This window comes from Chrysoperla carnea, chromosome 3 (genome assembly GCF_905475395.1).
Source record: "Chrysoperla carnea chromosome 3, inChrCarn1.1, whole genome shotgun sequence".
Taxonomy (NCBI): Eukaryota; Metazoa; Arthropoda; class Insecta; order Neuroptera; family Chrysopidae; genus Chrysoperla; species Chrysoperla carnea.
In genome coordinates, this window is record NC_058339.1 from 18,411,820 (window position 1) to 18,435,461 (window position 23,642).

Sequence of the window (23,642 nt, forward strand, 5' to 3'; positions counted from 1 at the left end):
TCACCTTCAATTGAATTCTCATAGAACAGCTGAGATTTAAAAGCTTGCAGATAGAAGTGTATTGTTTTATTCTCCCTTCAAAGTTGATGTCAGTTTACGGTGACATTTTCCAAAAGCATTTGTGCTACAAATTATCGAAACAGTCTTTCAAGAATGCTTTTATTAGTTAAAAATTTTGTTCTATTGTCTTTGTTAGACAATTAAATTTTTTTTTTTTTTTTTAATAATAATAAATTAGGAAAATGTGAAATTTTCAGAACGTGCGCAGGTTCATTGTGTCCAATTTCTTTATCATACTAGAATGAATGTTGCCCAAAAACAAGAAGGGAATCACTGTTGAAATGCTAATAAAAATATACTTCAAATTGTGAAACTAGACTTAAAAAAAACTATCATGAAACTTTAATATTCAAGTCGATTAAAAAATGAAGAAGTAATCAGCTTTTGCAAAACGGTGTTTTAAATGAAATCTCTCTGACGATTCATGGCATATTTTGGAATTTTAAACGTTCATTTTGCGTTTTTCTAAAAATTTTCAAAAACTTCATGTGAAGCAGTTGTTCGTTCATTTTCATCTAGTTAAAAAAAAATATGTAGTTATCATTCCGAGGATTGCCGAATTTTTTCCATCACTGTACGTATTTTGGAAGAGTAGGAAATTTCGGAGATCCAGTTAAAATTGCTTTGTTTTCCTGAACAACATGTGTAATTAAGCTTGAAAACAAGCCTTGGGTAAAGTCTGGTCCTGGGTTTCCCATGAATAACTTGCCAGCAGAATAAAAATTTATAAACAATTTAAAAAAAATAAAAACTCAAACGGCTCGACCGAATTCTTTTCGGATCATATTGCCGTTAGTACGCTTCGATTGCCGTTAATATCGACGACGAAAAAAATGTTTACGGACGTACACACACACACAAACTTCTTCTCCAAATTTGTGTTAATGCCTTTGTCCTAACCATGGAACGTAAGGATATATTTGAAATTTCAATTTCAATGAAAATAGGACCCATTACAATAATTTCGTATAGAGAGAAGTTAAAAATATCAAGACAATGTAATTTTAGAAGTTAAAATATTTTTCACTTTGATTAACGATAAATGTAAGAACATAATGTATTTTTAAGCAAGCTAATAATAATACCAACACAATAAACTTAACTCCTTGGCCTTGCATTACTACATTACACTGTGACTAAGAATGCTAAGATGCTGATGCGCTTTATACAATGTATTACATGTAATCTGTAAAAAAGTGAAAGAGATAGGTAAGATACCTAAATAGTTTTTGTACGTATTAGTTTTATAACTAAAGTGCAGTTTGTTTATTTTTTAATTTATTTGCTATTTTATTATTCTGTACGCGTAATAACAGACATATTCTTTAAACGTACATACTGGCACTGACTCTGCATCAGCCACAATTTTCAATCGTGGTTTCATTTCATTTGTTTTATTTTTTAGTCTCAGTGCCCACCGGCACCGGCATACCATTCTTGTTGATAAATATATCTCTAGAAAATTCAGTATTGCTCATTTATGTCTTACAACTTTGTTATCTTATGATCTATGAAAATTCTTTTCAGTGCAGCGTTCTATTTCACGCGACTCTGAAAGTTCTTTTTAACCGACTTCAAACAAAAAAGGATGAGGTTATCAATTCGACTGTATTTTTTTTATTTTTTATTTGTGTTACCTCAGAACTTTTGACTGGGTGAACCGATTTTGATGATTCTTTATCTATTTGAAAGCTGGTGCTTCCCGTGTGATCCCATTTCATTTTGGTCCAGTTTTGAGATAACGGCATCCATGAGAAAACCATAAAATTCTTAAATTAGCATTAAGTATATAAATAGACAAGAGGACAAAGAACTCAATATCACGCCAACCGATTTCGATGATTCTTTTTTTAGTGACAAATTAGTTAGTGTACTTCAGATTCACTAAAAATCACAAAATAAAAAAAGAACTTTTTAACAAAAAGAAAACCGACTTCAAAAGAAAAACTTTTCAAACCAAATTAATATGCACAAAAAGTAAAAAAATAACGATAATATAATGTAGCTAAAACTATTGTTATTTTTGGAGTCAGTGTCAGCCAAGCTAATGTAGCAAACTGGTCTGTTAGAGCTGTTTCCTTGGATGCATATTAATTTATTTTGGAATAGTTAAGTCAGTTATTTTTTTGTTAAAAGTTTTTTATTTTGTAATTTTTAGTGAATCTGAAGTACACTAACTAATTTGTCACTAAAAAAAATGTATCGAAAATGGGTTGGCGTGATATTGAGTCATGCGCCTATTTGTCGCGCACATACTTAATGCAAATTTAATACTTATATGGTTTTCTCATAGATGCCATTGTCAGAACTGGACCGAATTAAAATGGGACCACACGGGAAGCTCCAACTTTCGAATAGAAAAAGAATCATCAATCTCGGTTCACTCAGTCGAAAGTTCTTAAGTAACAAACTTTAAAAAAATACAGTCGAATAGAGAACCTCATCCTTTTTTGTTTGAAGTCGGTTAAAAACATTAAGAACCATCTAATATGGCTTTATTTAGAACACATACAATTAGAAAAAAGCGCAATCTATTAAACGTATGTAATTCACAAATTTTTCATGATGGTAAAATAAATGATGATTTAAAAAAAAGTTAAATAGTAAAGTTTTATAACACTAATTATTCAGTTCATTGAACATCACATTTCAAAAGTCAATAAATTAATTTGTTGATGACAAAATTAAATGAACTACATAATGTTTGGGTAATATGTTTATGTATTTAATAGACCACACACGATTCAATTATATGCTTACTAGTCCTAGTCACCTTGAAAATGTGCAAAATTTACGCAAGTGATTCTTAATATTGGTTGCATCAGGAAAATGTTTTTATTTTAAAAAAAAAATGTATATTGCAAGGTCATTGTTAAAATTTATTAATGATTAATTAAAACGGAATTAACAGTAAATATTTTATGCAACATTAAATTAAAACATTTTGGAGTGTGTTTACAATTTTATACTGACATTAAAATTGATTTATACATGCAAATGATTCAGTTCACATTGCGTGCGATATTTATTTCGTGATGCATACAACTTGCCTAAAAAATGGATTGATATATGTTTTCGCATTTATTATGCGGTGGTCAATTATTTTGAAATATTACCTTCTTAGAAAATTTTCTGAAAATGTTGAAATTTTGATAAACCAGGGTTTGAGTCATACTTTTCAAATTTTTGATCAAAATTAACCTAGCTCCTCTAATAGGTTTCAAAAATGTGCCTTGGTCTCGGAATTAAGCACATAATTGATAGCTGGTGAAAAATTGACATCGCAGCTGAAAAAAATGACCCAAAATAAGTAGATTTCAATTAGATCTGATCAAATTTGCCTGTGTTATCAAAAAAATCGAATTTTTTAACTTGATGACGTCATCAGAATCCATAAAATTTAATTTTGCTCTATCACATCCAAGTTTTATCCAATTTTGATAAATCAAGTATGTAATCCTACTAAATTTGGGCCATACTTTTCAAATCTGCAATCAAAATTTACCTAGCTCTAATGGGTTTCAATAATTTGCAATCCTGGTCCCGGAATTAAGCACATAAGTGATAACTAGATAAAAACTGGCATCACAGCTGAAAAGAATATTTATAAAAAAATGAAAAATTTATTTTAACAGAACTTGAGAAAAATAACTTAAACAAAACATGTTTTCATGTGTGAAAAATGAAAAATAATGTAATTGGTTATTTCTGGTTTTACCGATAATTACAACTTACAAAATAATTAATGGAGAATAAGAAACGATAAAATATGATGGGTAGTGAATAGAAATTTCGTGATAAATTCATATGACGTCTAATATAAACAATATTATTGTAATTGGCACAATTTGTATAAATATTTGTACAATATTAAACAAAATTATTACGTCAAATGCAATTCATGGAGAACCTTAAATACATTTTTTTAACTTTGTAGTATTAATTTTTTATTTTCATGAATAATAATTATTATGTCTATTTAAATAATAAAAAGCTTAAAAGTATATGAAAATATACTTCGATTAAAATATTAACTACTAGCTTATTACCCGCCCGCTTCACCAGGCTTTAAAGTAAAACCACCTCCAGGTTTCAATTCTTTTAATTGTAAAATAGTCATAATTTATTGAGTATATCAAAAAGATGGCCATGAATTGTGGCCATCATGGCCATCTTTCTGTTTTCTTTTTGTGGAAAATGGTGATTATTCTGCTCCATTATTTTGAACCATAAATTTAACATTTCTGTAAAAATTTAAAATAGTATATCAGATAAAATTTAATTTTTTTAATTTTTTTTTTAAATATTTATATCTTTATAATTTATAGCTCATGTGTTATTCTGATGTATGAGCTATATTTCTATACAGTTTCATTAAAAACCATTCGCTAATTTTTGCGTGAAAGCGTAACAAACAAACAAACAAACATCCTTAATTTCACATTTATAATATATAAGGAAGTACAAAAAAGAGGAGTGTTTCTTGCTAGAAATTATTTTGATATTTATATTGAGTTTTTTAATTGTATTTAAATATTATTAAGTCCAATTATTTCGAATTATTAATGGCTAATAGCTCGATTTTAGTTAATCAATCCAAAAATAACTGAATCAAAAGTTTCAGAGTTTGATAGGAGCGGTCTCTGATTGCTCTATTAGTCAATTTAGATCCTAAAAGGTAAAAGATAGAATAACTATTTAAATTAGAAAATTGATCATCATAAAAAAACAAATAAATACTAATTTTTTATTTAAAACATTTTTTGGAAAATCGTAAGCACTATTAGCCATAATAGATTAAAATGGTCCTTCCTGTTTAGCTTATACAATAATAAACAAGTGAAAACAAACAATTGACTGATTTAATTGTTAAAATACCATGTATAGAGAGTGTTGATTTCTTTATCATATTACACATATACCTAACTATACTATTATATACTAATGTGTGCCCTCGTGAATAAACAGTGATGTTTACAAAAAATTGTTTCAAACAAAAGTTGTTTATTTTTTGATAAGGAACATTTTTTACATTTAAACTTTATCTCTAACGGTTTACAAGACTCAATTGACCCATGTTGCTCTATTACAAACTTGACCTCACTTTTTACGCCCTGAGTGCGCTGTAAAAATTTCAGCTTGATATCTTTTTTCGTTTTTGAGTTATCGTGTTCACAGACAGACGGACGGATGAACGGAAAACCGAAAATGGACTAATTAGATGATTCTTTGAACACCTATACCAAAATTTTTGCGTAGCATCAATATTTTTAAGCGTTAAAAACTTGGGACTAAACTTAATATACTATGTATATTTCATATATACATGGTATAAAAAAAAACGTTTATAACGGCACGTAGATTTGATGATGGTAATGTCTTTATTATTATTATAAAAATATATCAGATCATGTGATATAATGAATTTTAAATTAATAAATGCATTTAGATATATTTTAGTGGCCTTAATTCGTTTTCTATTGTATAGATTTTTCATACATAATGTTTATGATATTATAAACGCTTAATACGGGTAATTGAAATTTTTAAAAGATGTATTTCATTTCGGTATTTACTTTGTTAAAAATATGTGTCAAATGCATTTATTATAAGGAATGTATTTTATAAACCAATCCTTTTCTTTAATTTTTAGATAAGTTTATATAATTAAGGTTAATGCCTAGTTTACACAAGTTTAGTATCAATATATTTGAAGACAACCTTTCTGGAATGAAACATAAATTTTCATATTTAAGTATATACAGGTGTTTTATTAAGTTGACATATGCTTGAAACTCGAAAAACAACTATCGATAAAAAAAGCTTCAAGAAAACGTATCAATAAAAAAGCTCCAAGCAAAAAACGTTGGATGTTGAGGTCCACATCTTCTGTAGATATTAAACTTGACCTAGACTTTCAGGCCCAATAAAAATTTTATTGGGCCTGTAATAATTGGGCCTCCATTCTACTCCATAACTGGTAATAGATAGATGATCTTGTTTAAATTTAAAAGCTGTTGTTTATTTAAAAGGTAACATTTTTTGTTCGAAATATTTTTTCGAAAACCGTATAGTTTAAGAAAAAACGAACTGAAAAGTTTTTCCCAAACCCTTTTTTCGTATCAAAATTATTATTTCGTATAGTTGTTTTAATAAAATTGGTTGGTTTTCTTTAACGACCATTTTAGTTCAAAATGAATAAATGCTAGACAATGAGTTTCAATAAAATACGAAATACATTTTCCATCAATTCTGTCAAAAAATTTTTATACAAAATTTGAAGTAGATTGGACCAAGAAATCACGTTGTCTCATACAAAGTTTGGTCCCGTTTTTCAACCCCTTTAGGGGAAGAATTTCGGAAAATCATTTCTTACGGTCAATAGTTTTGATTTTTTTAAATTAACTCGGAACAAATACATCAATGTAAAATTTTTTTTGAAAATATCTGTGGGCTAGTTTTTTTCTGGAATTAAATAATTTAATGCTCTCCATATTAATTTTCCGAACTTTAATGAAAATTACATCTAGTTTGAGACGGCTTCAAATTTTTAAAAGTATTAAAAAATTTAGAATTTTCTGATATGTCAGCAACCTTAATGAATAAAAATCAAAATGAGTGATAAACGTTTGTTCATAGTTTCATACAGATGAATTATACAAAGAGAAAGTATTTAGTTAGAGGAGTTTATAGTTGTTATACTTGTTTATTATTGCATCGCTTTGGTACATTTATCTGTTTATCTATTCGACTTCTTATATGAATGAATAAATAATAATAATTACGACTAGTTTTATTTAAAATAGATAACAAACACTAAGCATGCACAATATACAACACTCACGCATCATGCATATCACATAATATAAAAATGCGTAGGTAGGACCTTGATTTTTATAAATATTATAAAATAAAATATATTACTATCAACAATAAATGGATAAAATTTATTTTCTTACTTGTTTGGTTAGGATGGAAAGTATTATTATATGATCACTAGTTAGAGGTGAGGCGTTATTTTATGTAAATTTTATTATGATTATAATCTATCTTGAATACCTTTAGTTTTCTGTTCTGTTATATAACTGGAGATATATGTATAAAATGATAAGTACTTCGTGGAAGTGAAATAATGTACCGAATTTCGTTAAAAAATAACGAACGCTTTAAATTCCTGCAGCGGCTGTTTACTTCAGACTAGAGAAAATTTTTTTCTACATTAAATTACAGGAGTTATTTTTATATTTAAATAGGTTCAGTATCACGTACTGAATGTTAATGCACAAAATCCTTACAAAAATAGGCGAGGGAAGTGTCTTCATTTTAAGGAAAATCATTTTAAGCTATAAATGGTAAGGATTTTTATTGTAGATAATTAAATTGCCTATCTTTTTTGTAAATTAATTTTTTTTGTATCACTAATCGTTCATGACTTATACGACTATGATTTACCTATTCGCATCATGCGTGAGTTTTTTTGGAGGCATTTCCATGGTAACGATACACTACTTTAATTATAGAATTGTATGGATGCATACATAATTGTATGGATTGTGTTTATGACTTACATTGAAAATTTAATATTATTGTCTCACAAATTTAAATAAATAATTATGATAATTTACATTTTAAAATAATTATTTGTGCTATTTGATTTCTTATTTTCACAATTTTTAATGCACTAAGTTTAATTAATTAGTGTGTTTCTATAAATTTAATTCGACATTTTCTATAACATTCACATGTAAAGAATTGCAAATTAATCATAGCAGCCTCCTTTAACGCCAGAATTTTTCACTGGAAGCGCTGGCAACAATTTCATTGTCCCTACCATAAACTACGCACACAACGAATTGATTATTTGACCCATGTCTCTTCTAATATTTTTTTAAACAATAAAATGCAAATGAAAACGATTTAAAAAAATTATTTATTTAAAAAAATTTATATAAATGTTACAAATTGTTAATAAAAAAATTAAAGTTAATTAAAAAAATACATGATAAGATTAAAAATATTGATTATAAAAAATATAAAAATATTTGAGGCGCTAGAATGGCGCCTTGCGGGGCCCCGGCAAGTATATTACATGAAAAAATATTTACATAAATAAAACAGTTTTATCACTCGCCAATGTTTATAAAAGAATCATTCATTGTTTGAGTGCCAAAAAAAAGAGAGTGGATGAAAAACCTTTATACATATACACATTCAATATGAATTTTCAATTATTTCTATCGCAATTTTAATAAACCTCTACAGAGAGTAAACTGACAAACGATATATGCAAAATTAATTTTATGTAAAAAAAAACTCTAGTATTATTTTTTTTGATTAGTGATATTGTACTTTGGCACAAATTGTATAATGTTTTAATGCATATTATACATAGACATAAATTTACGTTGTAATTGTTAAAAATAGATGTCTGATTATCATACTCGTTTGAATTATTAATAACATAATTATGTAAATATTTCAATGTATTATTAAAAATTTTATTGCTACTGACGCAATTTTAATATGGATCTGATTTTATTGGAATATTTGCAATAGATTTATCTAAAAAATCGTTAATTTAATGGATAATGAGATAAGCTTTTTAAAATTTTCACTTCAATGAATTTTAAAAGGTGTTTACGAATTTTTATAAATTATTCAAGGGAGCTAAAAAATTCTGTCTGCAAGGGAATTTCACAAACTTTTTAGGAACTTTTGTTAATATCACAATGCATTTTAAACGATTTGAACTAATATAAGCTCAGATAAAATAAAACTTTGATCTTATTATAATTATATCTCTCGTTTCCAAAAAAATGACTATACAAAAAATTTGAAACGTAAGTCTCAAATATTTGAGACTTATTTGATTTTATTTTTTAATTATATCCACGTATGTTTTATTCCATTTAAATAATTATGATAATGAATAATACCAAAAAGTTTACATCGCGAATAATTATGGTTATAAAAATGCAAATCAATAGAGAAAAAAGAATGATCAATGTCGCCAACTATATAAATATTATTGAACTTAAAATACTCTTTGTATAATAATTTTATTACTTATATCATTTCCTATTGCATTACATGTGGGCTCCACTAAAATGGGCTTGTTTTTGAATGCATTATAGGTATGTTTTAAATTATATAATAATTGTTCTGCCCTTAAATGAATTTTTTATAAATTAAATAAGCTGCTATTGTGACCGAAATTCTAATCACAACAAATGAAGTTTCAAGAAAAAATATGAAAATAATGAAATGAAGGTGCAAAGAAGTAAAAAAGCGTGGGGTGCTTTATAAGATATTTTTAAATGGCTTTACTTTTACCAATATCTATCAATAAAATATTGAAAATAATTGAAATCTAGCACCCCACGCTTTTTACGATAAAATAATCACTCTATTTTTTTTTTTTTTAAATAATTTCAACTTTTTAGTTCAGCAGTTTCAAAAGCGCGACTTTTTAGTTTTTTTAAAATATTATTTATTGTGTGAAAAAATAACCCATGAAATTGTGAACAAATTTCTATTAAATGGCAAGTTTTACTGGCAACTGTTTGAATTTGGCGTGAAATAGTTTATGTTTTAATTGAATTTTGACTTTAAGCCGATTCATTGTCCAAAGGATTGAAGTAAAGTAGGTGTTAAGAGGTCGAGCAAAAATTTCGCACGAGTTATCAAGTTCTAACTTATTTTAAATTTGAAAATAATTTATTTCGAAGCAAAAACAGACTTTATTAATAAAAAAAATTTAACAACTTTAAAATGGTAATAGCAAATTTTTTGCTGTTGTTTCAATGTTGTCTTATTTATTTGCCATTATATTTTATTAAATTATTACCAATTACATTCAACAAATAAGAACAAATAAAATTTATTGTAATAAAAATGAAATTACAGTTCCACATTATTGCATGAATAAAAGATCTCTCATAAATAGAGTAGTTCCCTATTTTAGCAAGCCTAGATACAGAGTGATTTAATACACAAACCGAAATAGTAAGTTTGAATAGCATATATGATCGAGCTGGTAAGACGCTTGGCAGGAATACAGAAAAACGGGATTTGATTCCTTTAATATGAGTATTTTTTCAATTCTCTTAATTTGCTTCCCATTTTAATTTATTGATTTTATTTTATTGATTTTCAATATTTAATATTTTTTTAAATTTTCAATATTTTGATTACCTGTAATTATTTGACCATACACGACGCTCATACATCCTTAAAATTAAAAGGTTTCTTTGGAAATCAAATCTATAATAGTTTTAAATCGTTTGTATTTTAAGACTTTCATAAAGAATGAAATTTTCAATAAATCGTCTAGACATTTTTTCTTATAAAGATTTTCTATTTAAATATAAATATTATTATTATTAATGCTAATTATTTTTGTCAATATCATAAATGTTGGTTTACATAAGTTTCAATTTAAAAACTAACCAATTACCGAGAATTAAATGAATATATTTTAATTATTTTGCTGTAATTACATAACGTATGCAAATTGTTGTAAAATTTATGGTAACAACTAACAACATTCTTTGTTTAGGAAACTTTTAATAGAAGTGGAAATTTTCCTCATAATTATTGAATGTCATAAATGTCATTTTATTCATATATTTTTCATTTATTATAATTAGGTTGGCGTTGATTAAATTAACTTCTCTAAAGATTGATTATTAATTTTTCATTAACACATCTTTTTTAATTTAAATATTATTTACGATTAAGGTAACGACATGAGACTAGCTAGAAGAAAAAATTGTAGAAGCATTTACTAAGGAGGGGAGTTAGTTCAAGTGCGAGGGGCAATGAAGTCAATTAACCAAATTTTTCGGTGTACTTTGATCATAAACTCCAATTTTTTTGTATTGTCATACAAGAGATTATTGAAGTATTCGTTCAATGTTCAAAAATATTTGACCTATTTTTAAAAATATCTATTCACACGTTTGACAAAAAATTTGTTTATTTATTTGAAAATGTATAAACTTTTATTATTTTTTTATTACTTAAAATCCATGTAAAAAAATCATTGTGGCGACAACCTAAACATGATTAGAACTAAATTTATTTGACTTATTTATTAATCATAAATAATTTCTTAATATTTTATCTTAGCTTTATATTTTAATTAAGTACAATTCTATAATCTTTTAAAATGACATACAAATTAAATCTTTTAAAATGACACACAGTACATTCCCTCTTTGTTTTATACATAAAAATTTCTATAAAAACTCTTCTTACTTCATATACTTTAAATGGCTTACGAGATGGTTACCAAACTGTATATGATGAAAATCCCTTAATTGTTTACGTTTACACGATTTATAAAACATTGGGTACTTCTCAGCCCTTACAAATTGAGTTTAGGGTATTTATGTAAATTGATTTGGCGCTCAGAAGAATGTTAATATCCAAGTTCGTAAGCAAGTAAAACTAGTTTCAATTTTATACAGTTTTATATTATGATATAAAGAAATTTTTGTTTTCGGAAGTAAACAAACACTAAGGAAAGCATATATTTATTACAATATTACAAAATTATTTAATTGCCAATAATTAATTTGTTAGAGGTCGTAAAATTATGACTTAATATGTTTAAAAATAGATTTTTTTTAAATTGAAGAGTGTATTAACCTTTAAATTTAAGACAAATAGAAATGAAGAAATCATCAAAAGACATAAAAACATTGTTTATAAATATGTTTATATTACATATATAAATATTAAATGTCTGTCAATCAACAATAAATTTCGAATTTATATATTTGATTAATATGTAAAAACCTTTTAATAAACTATTATAAACGACTTCAAAAAAGAACAGAAAGAAATTGTTTAAACAAACTTTTTCTGTCGCCTTTTTAATTTTCTGAGGGAAATCAATTTTGACTTCCCTCATGACGTCGAACAATGTTACCACAGATAATAAATGTTTATATAATACTATAGATACGCATCTCTATGATCATCCCGGAAACTTGCAAATTTAGTTCTCATTCCACTAACGGCAAAGCACTTCAACCAATTGACCGCCTTTTTTGAAATTCTCAATGCCAAATTCTAAATAAAATTTTTACTTTTTATACCTTTTTCCCAAATCATATGCTTAACTAACTATACAATCGATAATAAAGTAATTAAATTATTTTATATTTTTTAGAAAAGTTTATATTTTATTTACATTTTTTCTATAGCAGTCATTGCCTATGTTATTTAATGTAGAAACTATCTACTGTAGTGACATCAATTGTTGGGAGTGCTAATTTTTTGTAGCTCATATAGCTCATATAATAAAAACTGTTTGAGTTTTACATCTATATTATCTACATCTATAATTATTTGTCTATGGATATAACACTTGTCAACTGTAGAGTAGAGAGATTATATTAATCATTCATGTGGATTGATTAGATGTATTCTAAAACATGTTGGATGTAAAAATTTATAAGTTTATTACCTTATTAGAGAAAGGGTTTTTATTTATAATAATGGATACATTTGTGAAAGCTTTGATAGACAATGTAAATAGTAAGTCAATGACTTGACTCATCATCACATTTATTATATTTTTATAACGTGTGCCATACATTTTATAAATGTTTTCATTTTAAAATATTACTTTGATCTCCAAATTATCCACATAATTAAAAATTTACATTCTAATAAAATAAAAATTTAAAATAACAAAACAAAATGTCAAATCCGTCTCAATTTTTATAGACCGAAAGATGATGACAGCTCAAGATTCCAAGTTATTTCGTATCGAAACTGAGTAGAAAGTATTTAAGAAAAATCTCCTTAAATAATAATCTCACGGAAATGTATCCGACATCTTCAAAAGCTACAAGTACCAAATTTTTATTTATATAATCGTGTCACAATTTCAAAGACTTATCAAAATTTCTCAAGATATAAATTGACTACTTGCTTATTGGAGACATATTTTTCGAAGTAATTTTATAAGAAAATGCATTGATGTTATAATTAAAAATTGCAAACTGCAAAATATTTACATAACTTTTTTTTTTAAAAAGTAGTTAAAAATTTAATATTTGGCACGCGGAAACGAATATTTACATAAATAATAAAATATTACCAAGGATTTTGGGTGTAAAATATTTTGTGTGCATATCTGTAAATGATATACATCCGAAAAATTTTAACATAAACATATAATATATAGTCAAAATAATAAAAAATGTACACTACTAAAATGCAGACGTAATATAATAAAAGAAAAAATCCGTTATAATAAATCATCATAATGATTTGTTGAACCGCCAACTTAACATTTTTAGCCTTGAATTTGGCCAAAGATTTATATGTGGTGGTATTGTATGGTTATAAAAAAAGAGGCCCCAACAGACTTGCCCGTCAATAACGTTTATTCACCATTCAATATTACCCACCCGTCATAACACAAACACAATATTTCCTATATCAATAAATAAATCAATTTTTTTGTCTAGATGAAATATACCATGAATCAGCCTCTCTTTACGAGGTTATATCACAGATCATTTATAATTTTATTAAAAAGTTCAAAAGTATTCTGTTAGTCATTGTTTTGTTAAAAGCTGCAAATATTTAAAAAAAATATTAAATGTTCTCTGATTCTCTACAATTTATTGCTGTTGTCTTGCTATGGGTATCAGATAATTCTAAATTTTTTTTGTACTTATTAAGGGTATTATAATACAATTACCATTAAAATCTGAAGTCGATTGATCGTCTCACATCCAAATTTTATCGAATTTTGAAAAACGAAGTATGTAATCATACTAAATTTGGTTCGTACTTTTCAAATTTGTGATCAAAATTAACCTAGCTCTAGTAGATTTCAAGAATATGGAGCCCTGATACCGATATTAAGCAAATAAGTGATAGCTAGCGAAAAACTGAATTCACAGCTGAAAAGAATGACCCAAAATTAGTGGGTTTAAAAAAAATTCCAATAAAATCAGATCAAATTTGCCTGTGTTTTCAAAAAAATCGAATTTTTTTAACTTTATGACATCATTAGAATCCAAAAAATTTAATTTTGCTCTATCACATCCAAATTTTATCCAATTTTGATAAACCAAGTATGTAATGCTACTAAATTTGGGTCATACTTTTCAAATTTGCGATCAAGATTAATCTAGCTCTAATAAGTTTCCAGAATGTGGAATCCTGAGCGGATCAAATTTGTCTGTGTTATTAAAAAAAATACAAATTTAAAACTATTATTGTGCATTATCGAAATCTGTTTTGTCGTATATTGTAAAATACGTTAGTAATTGCTAAATTGCTGAATAAATAAATTGAAGCGTTGTAATTAATAATTATTGAATGTAATTAAGTCTTAAATAAAACCAAAGTAGATAATTTTTATCCAAGAATGAATTTCAATTTATTCTATGCCTATGTTCTTTTACGTCATGTGATTTAATTAACATTAATTATGTACTAGGAGTTTAATAATTCTGTCGTTCAATGTAGTAAATATTGAAAAATTCATCTTAGTTTGATTAATTCTACGATGACATTCCCTGGTTATTGCAGAATGATTTTTCCCCAATTTTATGCATAGAAGAACAGAGTGATAAAGTTTATTCATTTCTTTTTAAATTCTACTTTTAATCATCCTTGTACGAGGTTTTCCGAATCATTCACTGTCAAAACAAAATTAACACTTTTTGACTTTAAACTACTGCATCTCTAGATTTTTTTTGATTTTGCAAGTTTTAACTTGTTAAGTATTTTTTTTTTTTTTTTTTTTGCTTTCATAATTAAAGAACAACGTAGCAAAACAACAAAAACCGTTTTTATTCTGAAAAATATTTTTCTAGTACATTGTGTTAAAACTATAAGACACAATATTTGAATATAAAAAGAATAGTATTTGATGGACTGATTACATCACCACTAAAAACACTTTATTAGACGTGAAAATGAACAGCGGCGCCTCATACTTGAGAAATAACTAAGCCTATTAGTCATCAATTCACACGCATAAACAGCAGTTAACATGGAACGTCCGATTAAACAATGAATACACAATTATACCAACACATTTTATTTTATTGAAATTAATATACTTATTGTTGCGTTTTTCACTTCAGTATGCAATCATTTTTTACTTCTGTATGCACCTATAATTGCTAATAGTTTTCAACTCATTTAGCTTAAAAATTTGGTGAAGGGTAGTTCTTAAGAAGATATGCAAGGATTGAATAATACTACAGATTACAATAAAACTTTATAAATACATTTCTTGATTAACAAAGTTTCCAAATATCACAAACAATTCCTAGGCCATCGAGCTTTTTATTATTATTTTATCGTTCAAAGTTGGCTGAAAAAATTATGAATCATGTAGGTTATCCTTTCCAATTGGATATTTCTATATCAACCAATCTAAAGAGTGTGATAAAAAACTATCTAAAATATTTAGACAATCTTGTAGTTTATAATAATACCATAAACATACAAGGTTGTCGATTTGATGAATAGAGACGACTATAGTTAGAGTATTGATGATTGAAGAGCGATATTTATATTATCAAATTTATAAGCAGCACTTGCACACAATATATTATATATTTTTGTAGTTGCGTGGTATTGTAAATCCAAAAATAACTCATTACTTGACTACAAAGCATGTATTTGGTTTATATGCATATACCGTGCAATAAGCCAAAACATTTTTACAAGACTGTAGAGAAACAAACAACTTAATATGCTGGTTAAAAGTGTTAATGAGCTCAAAGTTGTATAGTTAATAGTTTTTGAGTTATTTGCAGTCAAAGGTCTCTTTTTCGATTACCAATTGAGATTCATAAAAAAATCGAGTTTGTTTGAAATGTTTCTTCGAAAAATGAAGATGATATTTCAGTTCAAATCCTATTATTTAAGTAAAACATTTTTTATCTGGATACAGAAGTCACGTGAATATTCTATACCATTTATTTTCGATTCTGAGACGAAGACAAAATGATATTTTTTTGCAAACACGTATTTATTACACCATACAAAGCACTTATATCCGGTATATAAACTTACGTGACACTTCTATGTATGGACCACACATTGAATTCGTATTATTGTGCCAATAGGTTTTTTTATTAAATTGATTTATTATTATTCATTAAATATTAATTATAATTGTTAATTATAATAAAAGACGAATACAATACACTTTTAACAAAGTACTTGCAGGTTGTTTTTCAGTGACTCAACGGGTAACTCTAGCGCATAAATGTTAGAAACATTTTTTGCATGCAAAGACTAATAGTATCTTTTTAATTTGAAGATAAAAAAATTGAGTTGCAAACTAATTCAATAAGAAAATGACTCAAACCCTGACTTGAAAAGACTCAAAAACAATTACTTTTTTCAACTTTATGACATCGATCGATTTTTAATTTTCTGTTACTAAAATGTTGAGAATATGCTTGGCTATGGCTGAGTAAACAGAAAACTTTTAATTATAACAGTCTAAAGAATAAACGAACAAAAAATTTCATTACCTCACCATTTTTACTAAATCAGATTTAAAAATTTTATTTCTCAAAAATTAAAGAACGTCGTTTTTAGTTGGTATTTACTATTTGGTTGTAGTCTTTGGAGAAGAAAAAATAAAAAAATTTAATTTTTTGAATGTTCTTTTTATAATTTTCTTCGAATTGATTATTGTTTATCACAAAACTAACTAAATTATTTTTTATATTTATTGGCATCCTGTCAAAATATATTATTTCGGTTATTATTTTATTAAATGAACACGCAAATTCACCCATCAATAAGAATTTTATTTAATATCTATTTTAAAATAATTTTAATTTCCAACAATTAATCGTATATTAATTGCATTAGTTAAGTTATGGTCTAAGAGCCATTGACCGGCAGACTTATGGCATTTTAACAAACCCTATACTTTCGTCAATTACTCCTTTATACAACGCAGGTATAGTGGATGGAGTGGGGACCCACTCGAGAAATTCGGACTGGGTAAATACCCACTCAATCGAAAATCAGAAATTTATTAAAGGGCTGATTCCAGAATTCATGAGCTTCGCTCGATTTTTTATCACAGTTTCAGGGTCATTCTGTTCAAATGAACGAAGTTTTTCTGTTCTCCGTAGACTGAAAACATATTTGAGATCGACAATGTTGCAAGATCGGCTCAAGAATGTTGCTATTTTACATATGTATTCGGAAATAACCGACCAGATCGATTTAGATGAAGTGATAAATTAGTTCATTTCGCGAAATTCGAAACGTGCAAATGTTTTTGCTTTGAAGAAAGGGGTTTGTTGTTGAAAAACGTGATTTTTCAAGTTATGACGAACTATTTTGAATATTTCAAAAATTTCATAACGCTATTTTAATATCTATTAACATTCTCTTCCAGATCTTTTCCATACTTTTTCACTTCTATTCCCAACTCCCACGCCCGCCACTAACCAGCTACCCACTCGGGCTAGGCATGATCTGCTGGGCCTGAACTTCTTTATTTGTGTGTGGGATCCTTCAACAATACCTGATCTTTTACAATTAGTTTTTCACGCTTGAAGTTTAAAAACAACAGTCTCATGAAACCCATTAGCTCCATGTTTTTATATAGTAATAAATAGATGACCTTCTTATTAAAAAATACAACTTTTTTTAGTATGCAAACTTGTAAACATCAATACACGGCACCGGTTGTTAAATTGAATTTAAAAAAAAAAAATTATATATTTTTTGGCAAATTATAAATATAAATCTTGCATACTGCTTTATTTGAATTTAATTAAATGATGTTATAAGTGTATAAAATAATTAATAATGAATAAATTAAATTATTAGTTTGATAACTTGAAGCGATAATATTTTTGGCAAATATTTAACTAATAATTATTTAAATATTTGAGTATGATCTAATTATGTTATTTATATTATCAATGTATTTATACATTCAAATAATTCTTTTCAAAATTTTTTACATATCAAGTGTACCTTTTGAAAATTTATATAAAAAAATTACTTATTTCTTCTTTATTGCCGAATAATTTCGGTTATTTGTTGATTTGCTACATTTTTATTTTTAAAATTTTCGTACTGTTAAAGTGAATGTCCGGCACCTCCCTTTTTTACAGAATGAAATCAAATTTTGAGTTGATATTAAGGAATAATCACTCCCTTGAGAATTTCTTAGTTCCAAATTTTTTACCCGTCAATTAAAAAAGATTTTCGCTTGCTTTTCGACGCCATTATTCCAATATAGTACTATATAGAGCACCTCAAAATCTATAAAATCACCCATTATCAAAACTCCCGAAAAACTTTCCAGGTAAAAATACTAGATGACTGTACTACAAAAAATCAAAATCGGTTCATCCATTTAGGAGCTACGATGCCACAGACAGACAGGCAAACAGATAGACACACATTCACATAGCGGTCAAGCCGCCTAGCCCTGTAATAACTGCAATAATTTTGCTAATAGAGGCCCTTTGGATAGGATATACGATCTTCGGAACGCCTCTGATTGTACTCCATATCTGTCTTGTAGTATCACAAGTACGTTTCTCCCTGTTCCTTCCTCAATCTAAGATTGGTCTTTTTTAAGATATCCTCTTTAAGGATCAGTATGCAGTTAGCAAACGGAACTCCCGGATTTCACTCTTGGATGCTCCCGAATGCTTGTGTCCGGTAGCCTTGTGCCATTTCTTGTGCATGTTCTTGTTCGACAATCCTGTGCTACCTTTGAGAAATGACAACTAACAAAGTTAACTATTGTAATACACTTGGGTATTCAATCTTTGTAGTTGTTTTAAATCCCTTAGATTCATGAGACCGATTTGGAAATTTCAAAGAGCCAGTTTTCAAATTAAGAAATCCAGGTTAGGTAATTTTATGACCAAAAGTTTGTTAGTACCATAAATATTGCTTAACTTTCCGGGATATAAAAATACTAAAAACTTAAAAAGTGAAATGATTCCAAATTCTTTTTAAATTACACTCCATATGTTCATTGCGTATTGCTTCGTACAACGTAGTAAATAGCAGAAACAAACGAACGTTATTGGTTGTGGTATGATTTGAAATTTCAAACGTAACAATCAAGATCTTGTACTTGAAAAAATAAATACAATTTATTTTTAAAAATGATACACCTGTTTATTTCAATATATAATTTTATTATGTAATCGTATGGCATTTTTATTAATTTTGATGTTTTCCTGTTTTTTTTCAGGTGGAGCAACGAGATGTTCCAGGTATAGACTGCGCATATTTGGCCATGGATACCGAGGAGGGTGTTGAAGTTGTTTGGAATGAAGTACAATTCAGTGAACGTAAGAATTTCAAGGCACAAGAGGAGAAAATTCAACTTGTATTTGAAAATCTAACGCAGTTAGAACATCCGAATATTGTGAAATTTCATCGATATTGGACAGATACACATAATGATAAACCTAGGGTACATGACTGCTGTTCTTATTATTTAACATAAGTCACAAATAAGCACGATTACAATTATTGTAACATCAAGATTTGATGATGGTATTTTATCAAACATGCCAAAATAAACCGGAAATGAAGAATACTATTTTTTATCTTTTTCAAGTATAGATAAATCCAAACTGAAATAAACGCTGACCAAGAAATACTATCTTGGGGGATGTCCGTTGTTTTCCGAACATTCTGATTCGCGTTGCAATTCACTTATGTTAAATGGCTTTCGGTCAAATTATCTGAAACTATGGGTTTTAATAGTTCTTGATGAGACTCAGGGTTTCTAGGAAGTTTCAGGGGTTCATAGTTTCAGGAAACCAGAATTTCTATTTGGACACTCAAATATAGTATATATATCCCATATCATTGGTAAACTGTAAAAACTTGCTAATTTTTTTCTGTCATTACCTGCTGACTGACAGTCTATCAGTTTTTAGGTCTTTGGTTCTTTGGAGCCTTTTGACCGATTAACAAGGACAATCAAAATAACTAATTGCACAAACCTCAAACGAAAATCATATGGCATAAAAGGATTTTAAGGCCATATAATGCTTGTCCCGTAAGTAAGGCCCGTTGTAGTTAATTTCTGAAGAAAATGCTAGAAGTCATGAAGGACAACTTTCTAATTGTTCTTCTATGTCTAATCATAAAATATAGACCTGAGTTGACATTTAAATGATTCTAAAGTTGAAATCCTATTTAAGGGCACCTCCAAATGTTTCCCTTTAACATATTATTTTTCCAAGAAACGTTTTTCAAATTATTTGTTTGAATCTAATAAATTAATTCCAAAAATTATGCTACCCTAATAAAGAATTCCATTGAGCCCAATTGAATACTCATACTACTGGGTCAGGATGAAAATTTTAGTAAGTTTACTCTTTATTTTGGTTTTAATTTGAAGGATTCAATAGAAGAATTCATCATCAAATCACAGTGTTGCAGAAATCATTAGCTTCCCTCACAAATATTTAAAATAAGATGAAATTAAACTAATGGATGTAATTTTTCTTTGATTTAGGTTATATTTATTACCGAATATATGTCATCGGGTTCATTAAAGCAGTTCCTAAAGCGTACCAAACGTAATGTAAAAAGGCTTCCTCTTCAAGCATGGAAACGATGGTGTACACAAATCCTCTCAGCCCTCAGGTAAATATACTAAACTGCTAGTATGGCAAACATTTCTTACAATTGAACAATATTTTTTTTAAATATTAGAAATTATTTATATTATATTTTTATATTGTTTTTAAATTAAGATAAATTTATTGATTCATTCAAAAATCAAGGAAATCTTTAACTGAAAACTTTGAAGTATATTTAAATCTTAAATTGAATTAAAATACAGGTATGAAAATTAAATATTTCCTTGATAGTAAAAATAAAATTGTAAAATAAAAAATGTTAAGAAATGAAATAAACTAAAAAAATTTTCAACAATGAAAAGGTAAGTTTTTGAATTAATTTATATCAATTTACTTGTAAGTATTTAAAACGAACATGTCAACAAAATGTGGGGTGAAACACCTTATCAAATGATATTTTATATAATAACATTTCAAAATATAATTTAATAATATTAAAAAGATCCCATCATATGTTTAGCTAGCGACGCCATTCTTCTTCCAGCATCAATCGAAAGAGTCGTCTTTCATTCAACGAAAATCATCAACGAACGCGTTGATAACAATTCGTTCAAATTCGCCACAATCGCCGTCGAGTATAAAATAATAATTCATTGATCGATCAAAATCGCTTTAATATTGATCGTCAATGATATTTATCAACAATATCCGGCGGCAATTTTAATAATCTACTTTAATTCCTATAGACGAAATTCAATCATACTAAAGGGGGGTACATTGTGATGTTTTTCTTTACAGTTACTTGCATTCCTGTTCGCCACCTATCGTCCATGGCAACCTCACCTGTGATACGATATTTATTCAGCACAATGGCCTCGTGAAAATAGGATCAGGTAATTCTGAGTATAACTAATTCACACATTTCATCATTTCTCTTTGTTAGGGCATAGTGGTGCTGCTGCATTCATAAGTCTGGGAAATTTTTTTAATTTTTCTGGTTGTAAGATAGGGACATCTATGATTGATTTCCTAAATTGATTTTGTTGTTTACATGACTTTAAGTAATTTTGTTCAATTTATCCTGTTTTAAGGAAATATTCATAAGGAAATCATCATAAAGGATTCTGTTTATCTTTACAATGATACTGACTGTGCGCGTTCGTGTTTTAAATTCGCGTCGCGATTATAAGGGTGGGGGGTCGATCGTCGAAACGTGTTGGAAACATTTTTAATAACTATCCAGTCAGAGGAATTGTAAGATACATTGTCCAATGTCTCATATTCTTACTACCGGCCCAGACACATGTTGTTACAATCATTCTAATTATGGTATTTTTAATTTTTCTTAACAGTTGCACCTGATTCAATAAATCACCATGTGAAGACTTGTAGAGAAAATATTAAAAATATGCATTTCTGGGCGCCAGAATATGCTAGTAAGTATATTTAGTATAACTTTCGTGATTTTTATAAAAAAACTAAAACTTTTTCTGTTCAATTTAGCATCAATGACACCGGCAATTGATGTTTATTCATTTGGAATGTGTGCGTTAGAAATGGCCGCGTTAGAAATTCAAGGTAATGGAGATTCTGGAAATCTAGTCACAGACGAAAATATAAACCGGACTATTGATTCTCTGGAGGATCCACAACAACAAGACTTTATTCATAAGTGTTTGAACAAAGATGCTGATCAACGACCTACTGCCAGAGAACTTCTCTTTCATCCTTTACTTTACGAAGTACATTCGTTAAAACTATTAGCCGCCCATTGTTTAGTTAATACAGCAGGTAATTGTTTTCGATATTCATATTAATCGTCTTTAATCATAGATTGAATAATTCTATAAATTATCGTTAAGTCCGTTATAATAGGCATTGTTTCATGTTGAATTTTTTATCATTTGAAAAATAAAATACAGACTTTTAATCCGTAAGAGCCAGAAGCCAATCGTGCCAAAGTTTGTATGTGTTTAGATGTTAGAATATTCGTCGTCCTTTAATCAACCCTACATAAGTCAAGAGCTTGCTTGTTATTCCAAAGGAATTATATAATATTGAAATATGTTAGTCTAAGTCTACTGGGGCTTCTGGGCAAGATACAAAAGTTGGATGAGAAGTATGTATGTATGTATGTTTGTAAGAATATATGTATATCAGTTAAAGAGTTTCTCTGAAACTAATGAATGGATTGAAATTCGAGATAATTTCTTTGTATTCTCAATTCAAAGCGTATACTCATACACAATTATGGTAACGGACGAAGAACGGTAGAGAATATTTATGGTAGTGGGCGGATAGAACAATACAATATACTACAAGAAAATTGATTTCTTGAAAAAATTTATATAATAGAACATCTAGAACAGGTTCTTATTATTATTTTGACAGAATTAATTTGAAATCTTTTTTTTTTTTTTTTAAATTTTTATTACAATTTATAATTGCAAATAGTTGAGGAGAATATTCCCTATGAAAAATCCGTATTTTTATGAAAGTGGTTTATTAAAAATTAACATAAGTTTAATCGAAATTTTTCTTTGTTCATTAAAGCTAACATATCAGAAACAATTACTGATGAACTAGTCCAAAAGCTCTACGGTCCAGAAGTGGTTGTAGCTGAAATAGTACATTCCGATCGTCCAGGAGTGCAAATTAAGATGTCCGATGTGCCCGTTGCAGAAAAGTTAGAAAAATTTATTGAAGATGTGAAGTAAGATAAACCTACAATTCACAAACCCTCTTTCGAAAGAACTTATTATAATATATGATAAATAGTATATGATTTGATTTTAATTTTAGGTATGGAATTTATCCTTTAACAGCATTTACTGCTAAACAACCTCCACCGCCAAGACCTAGAGCTATTTCTCCAGAAATATCAGAGTCAGTGAAATCTGTGACACCGGAACCATTAGATATAGAAACTAGAAGAGTGGTGAATATGATGTGTAACGTTAAACCAAAGGAAGAGACTGGTGAATTTATGGTAGG

General features: G+C 27.7%; 1 protein-coding gene across 1 annotated transcript in view; it reads left to right on the forward strand.

The window, feature by feature from the left end:
• LOC123294743 (nuclear receptor-binding protein homolog) overlaps window positions 1-23,642 on the forward strand; it is a 132,355-nt gene that overhangs the window by 106,905 nt on the left and 1,808 nt on the right. The window contains exons 2-8 of the mRNA XM_044875876.1: window positions 19,301-19,525; window positions 20,582-20,712; window positions 21,447-21,541; window positions 22,001-22,084; window positions 22,152-22,439; window positions 23,202-23,361; window positions 23,451-23,637. Of these exons, the coding sequence (XP_044731811.1) occupies window positions 19,301-19,525; window positions 20,582-20,712; window positions 21,447-21,541; window positions 22,001-22,084; window positions 22,152-22,439; window positions 23,202-23,361; window positions 23,451-23,637 (1,170 nt within the window). The remainder of the gene's footprint in view (window positions 1-19,300; window positions 19,526-20,581; window positions 20,713-21,446; window positions 21,542-22,000; window positions 22,085-22,151; window positions 22,440-23,201; window positions 23,362-23,450; window positions 23,638-23,642) is intronic.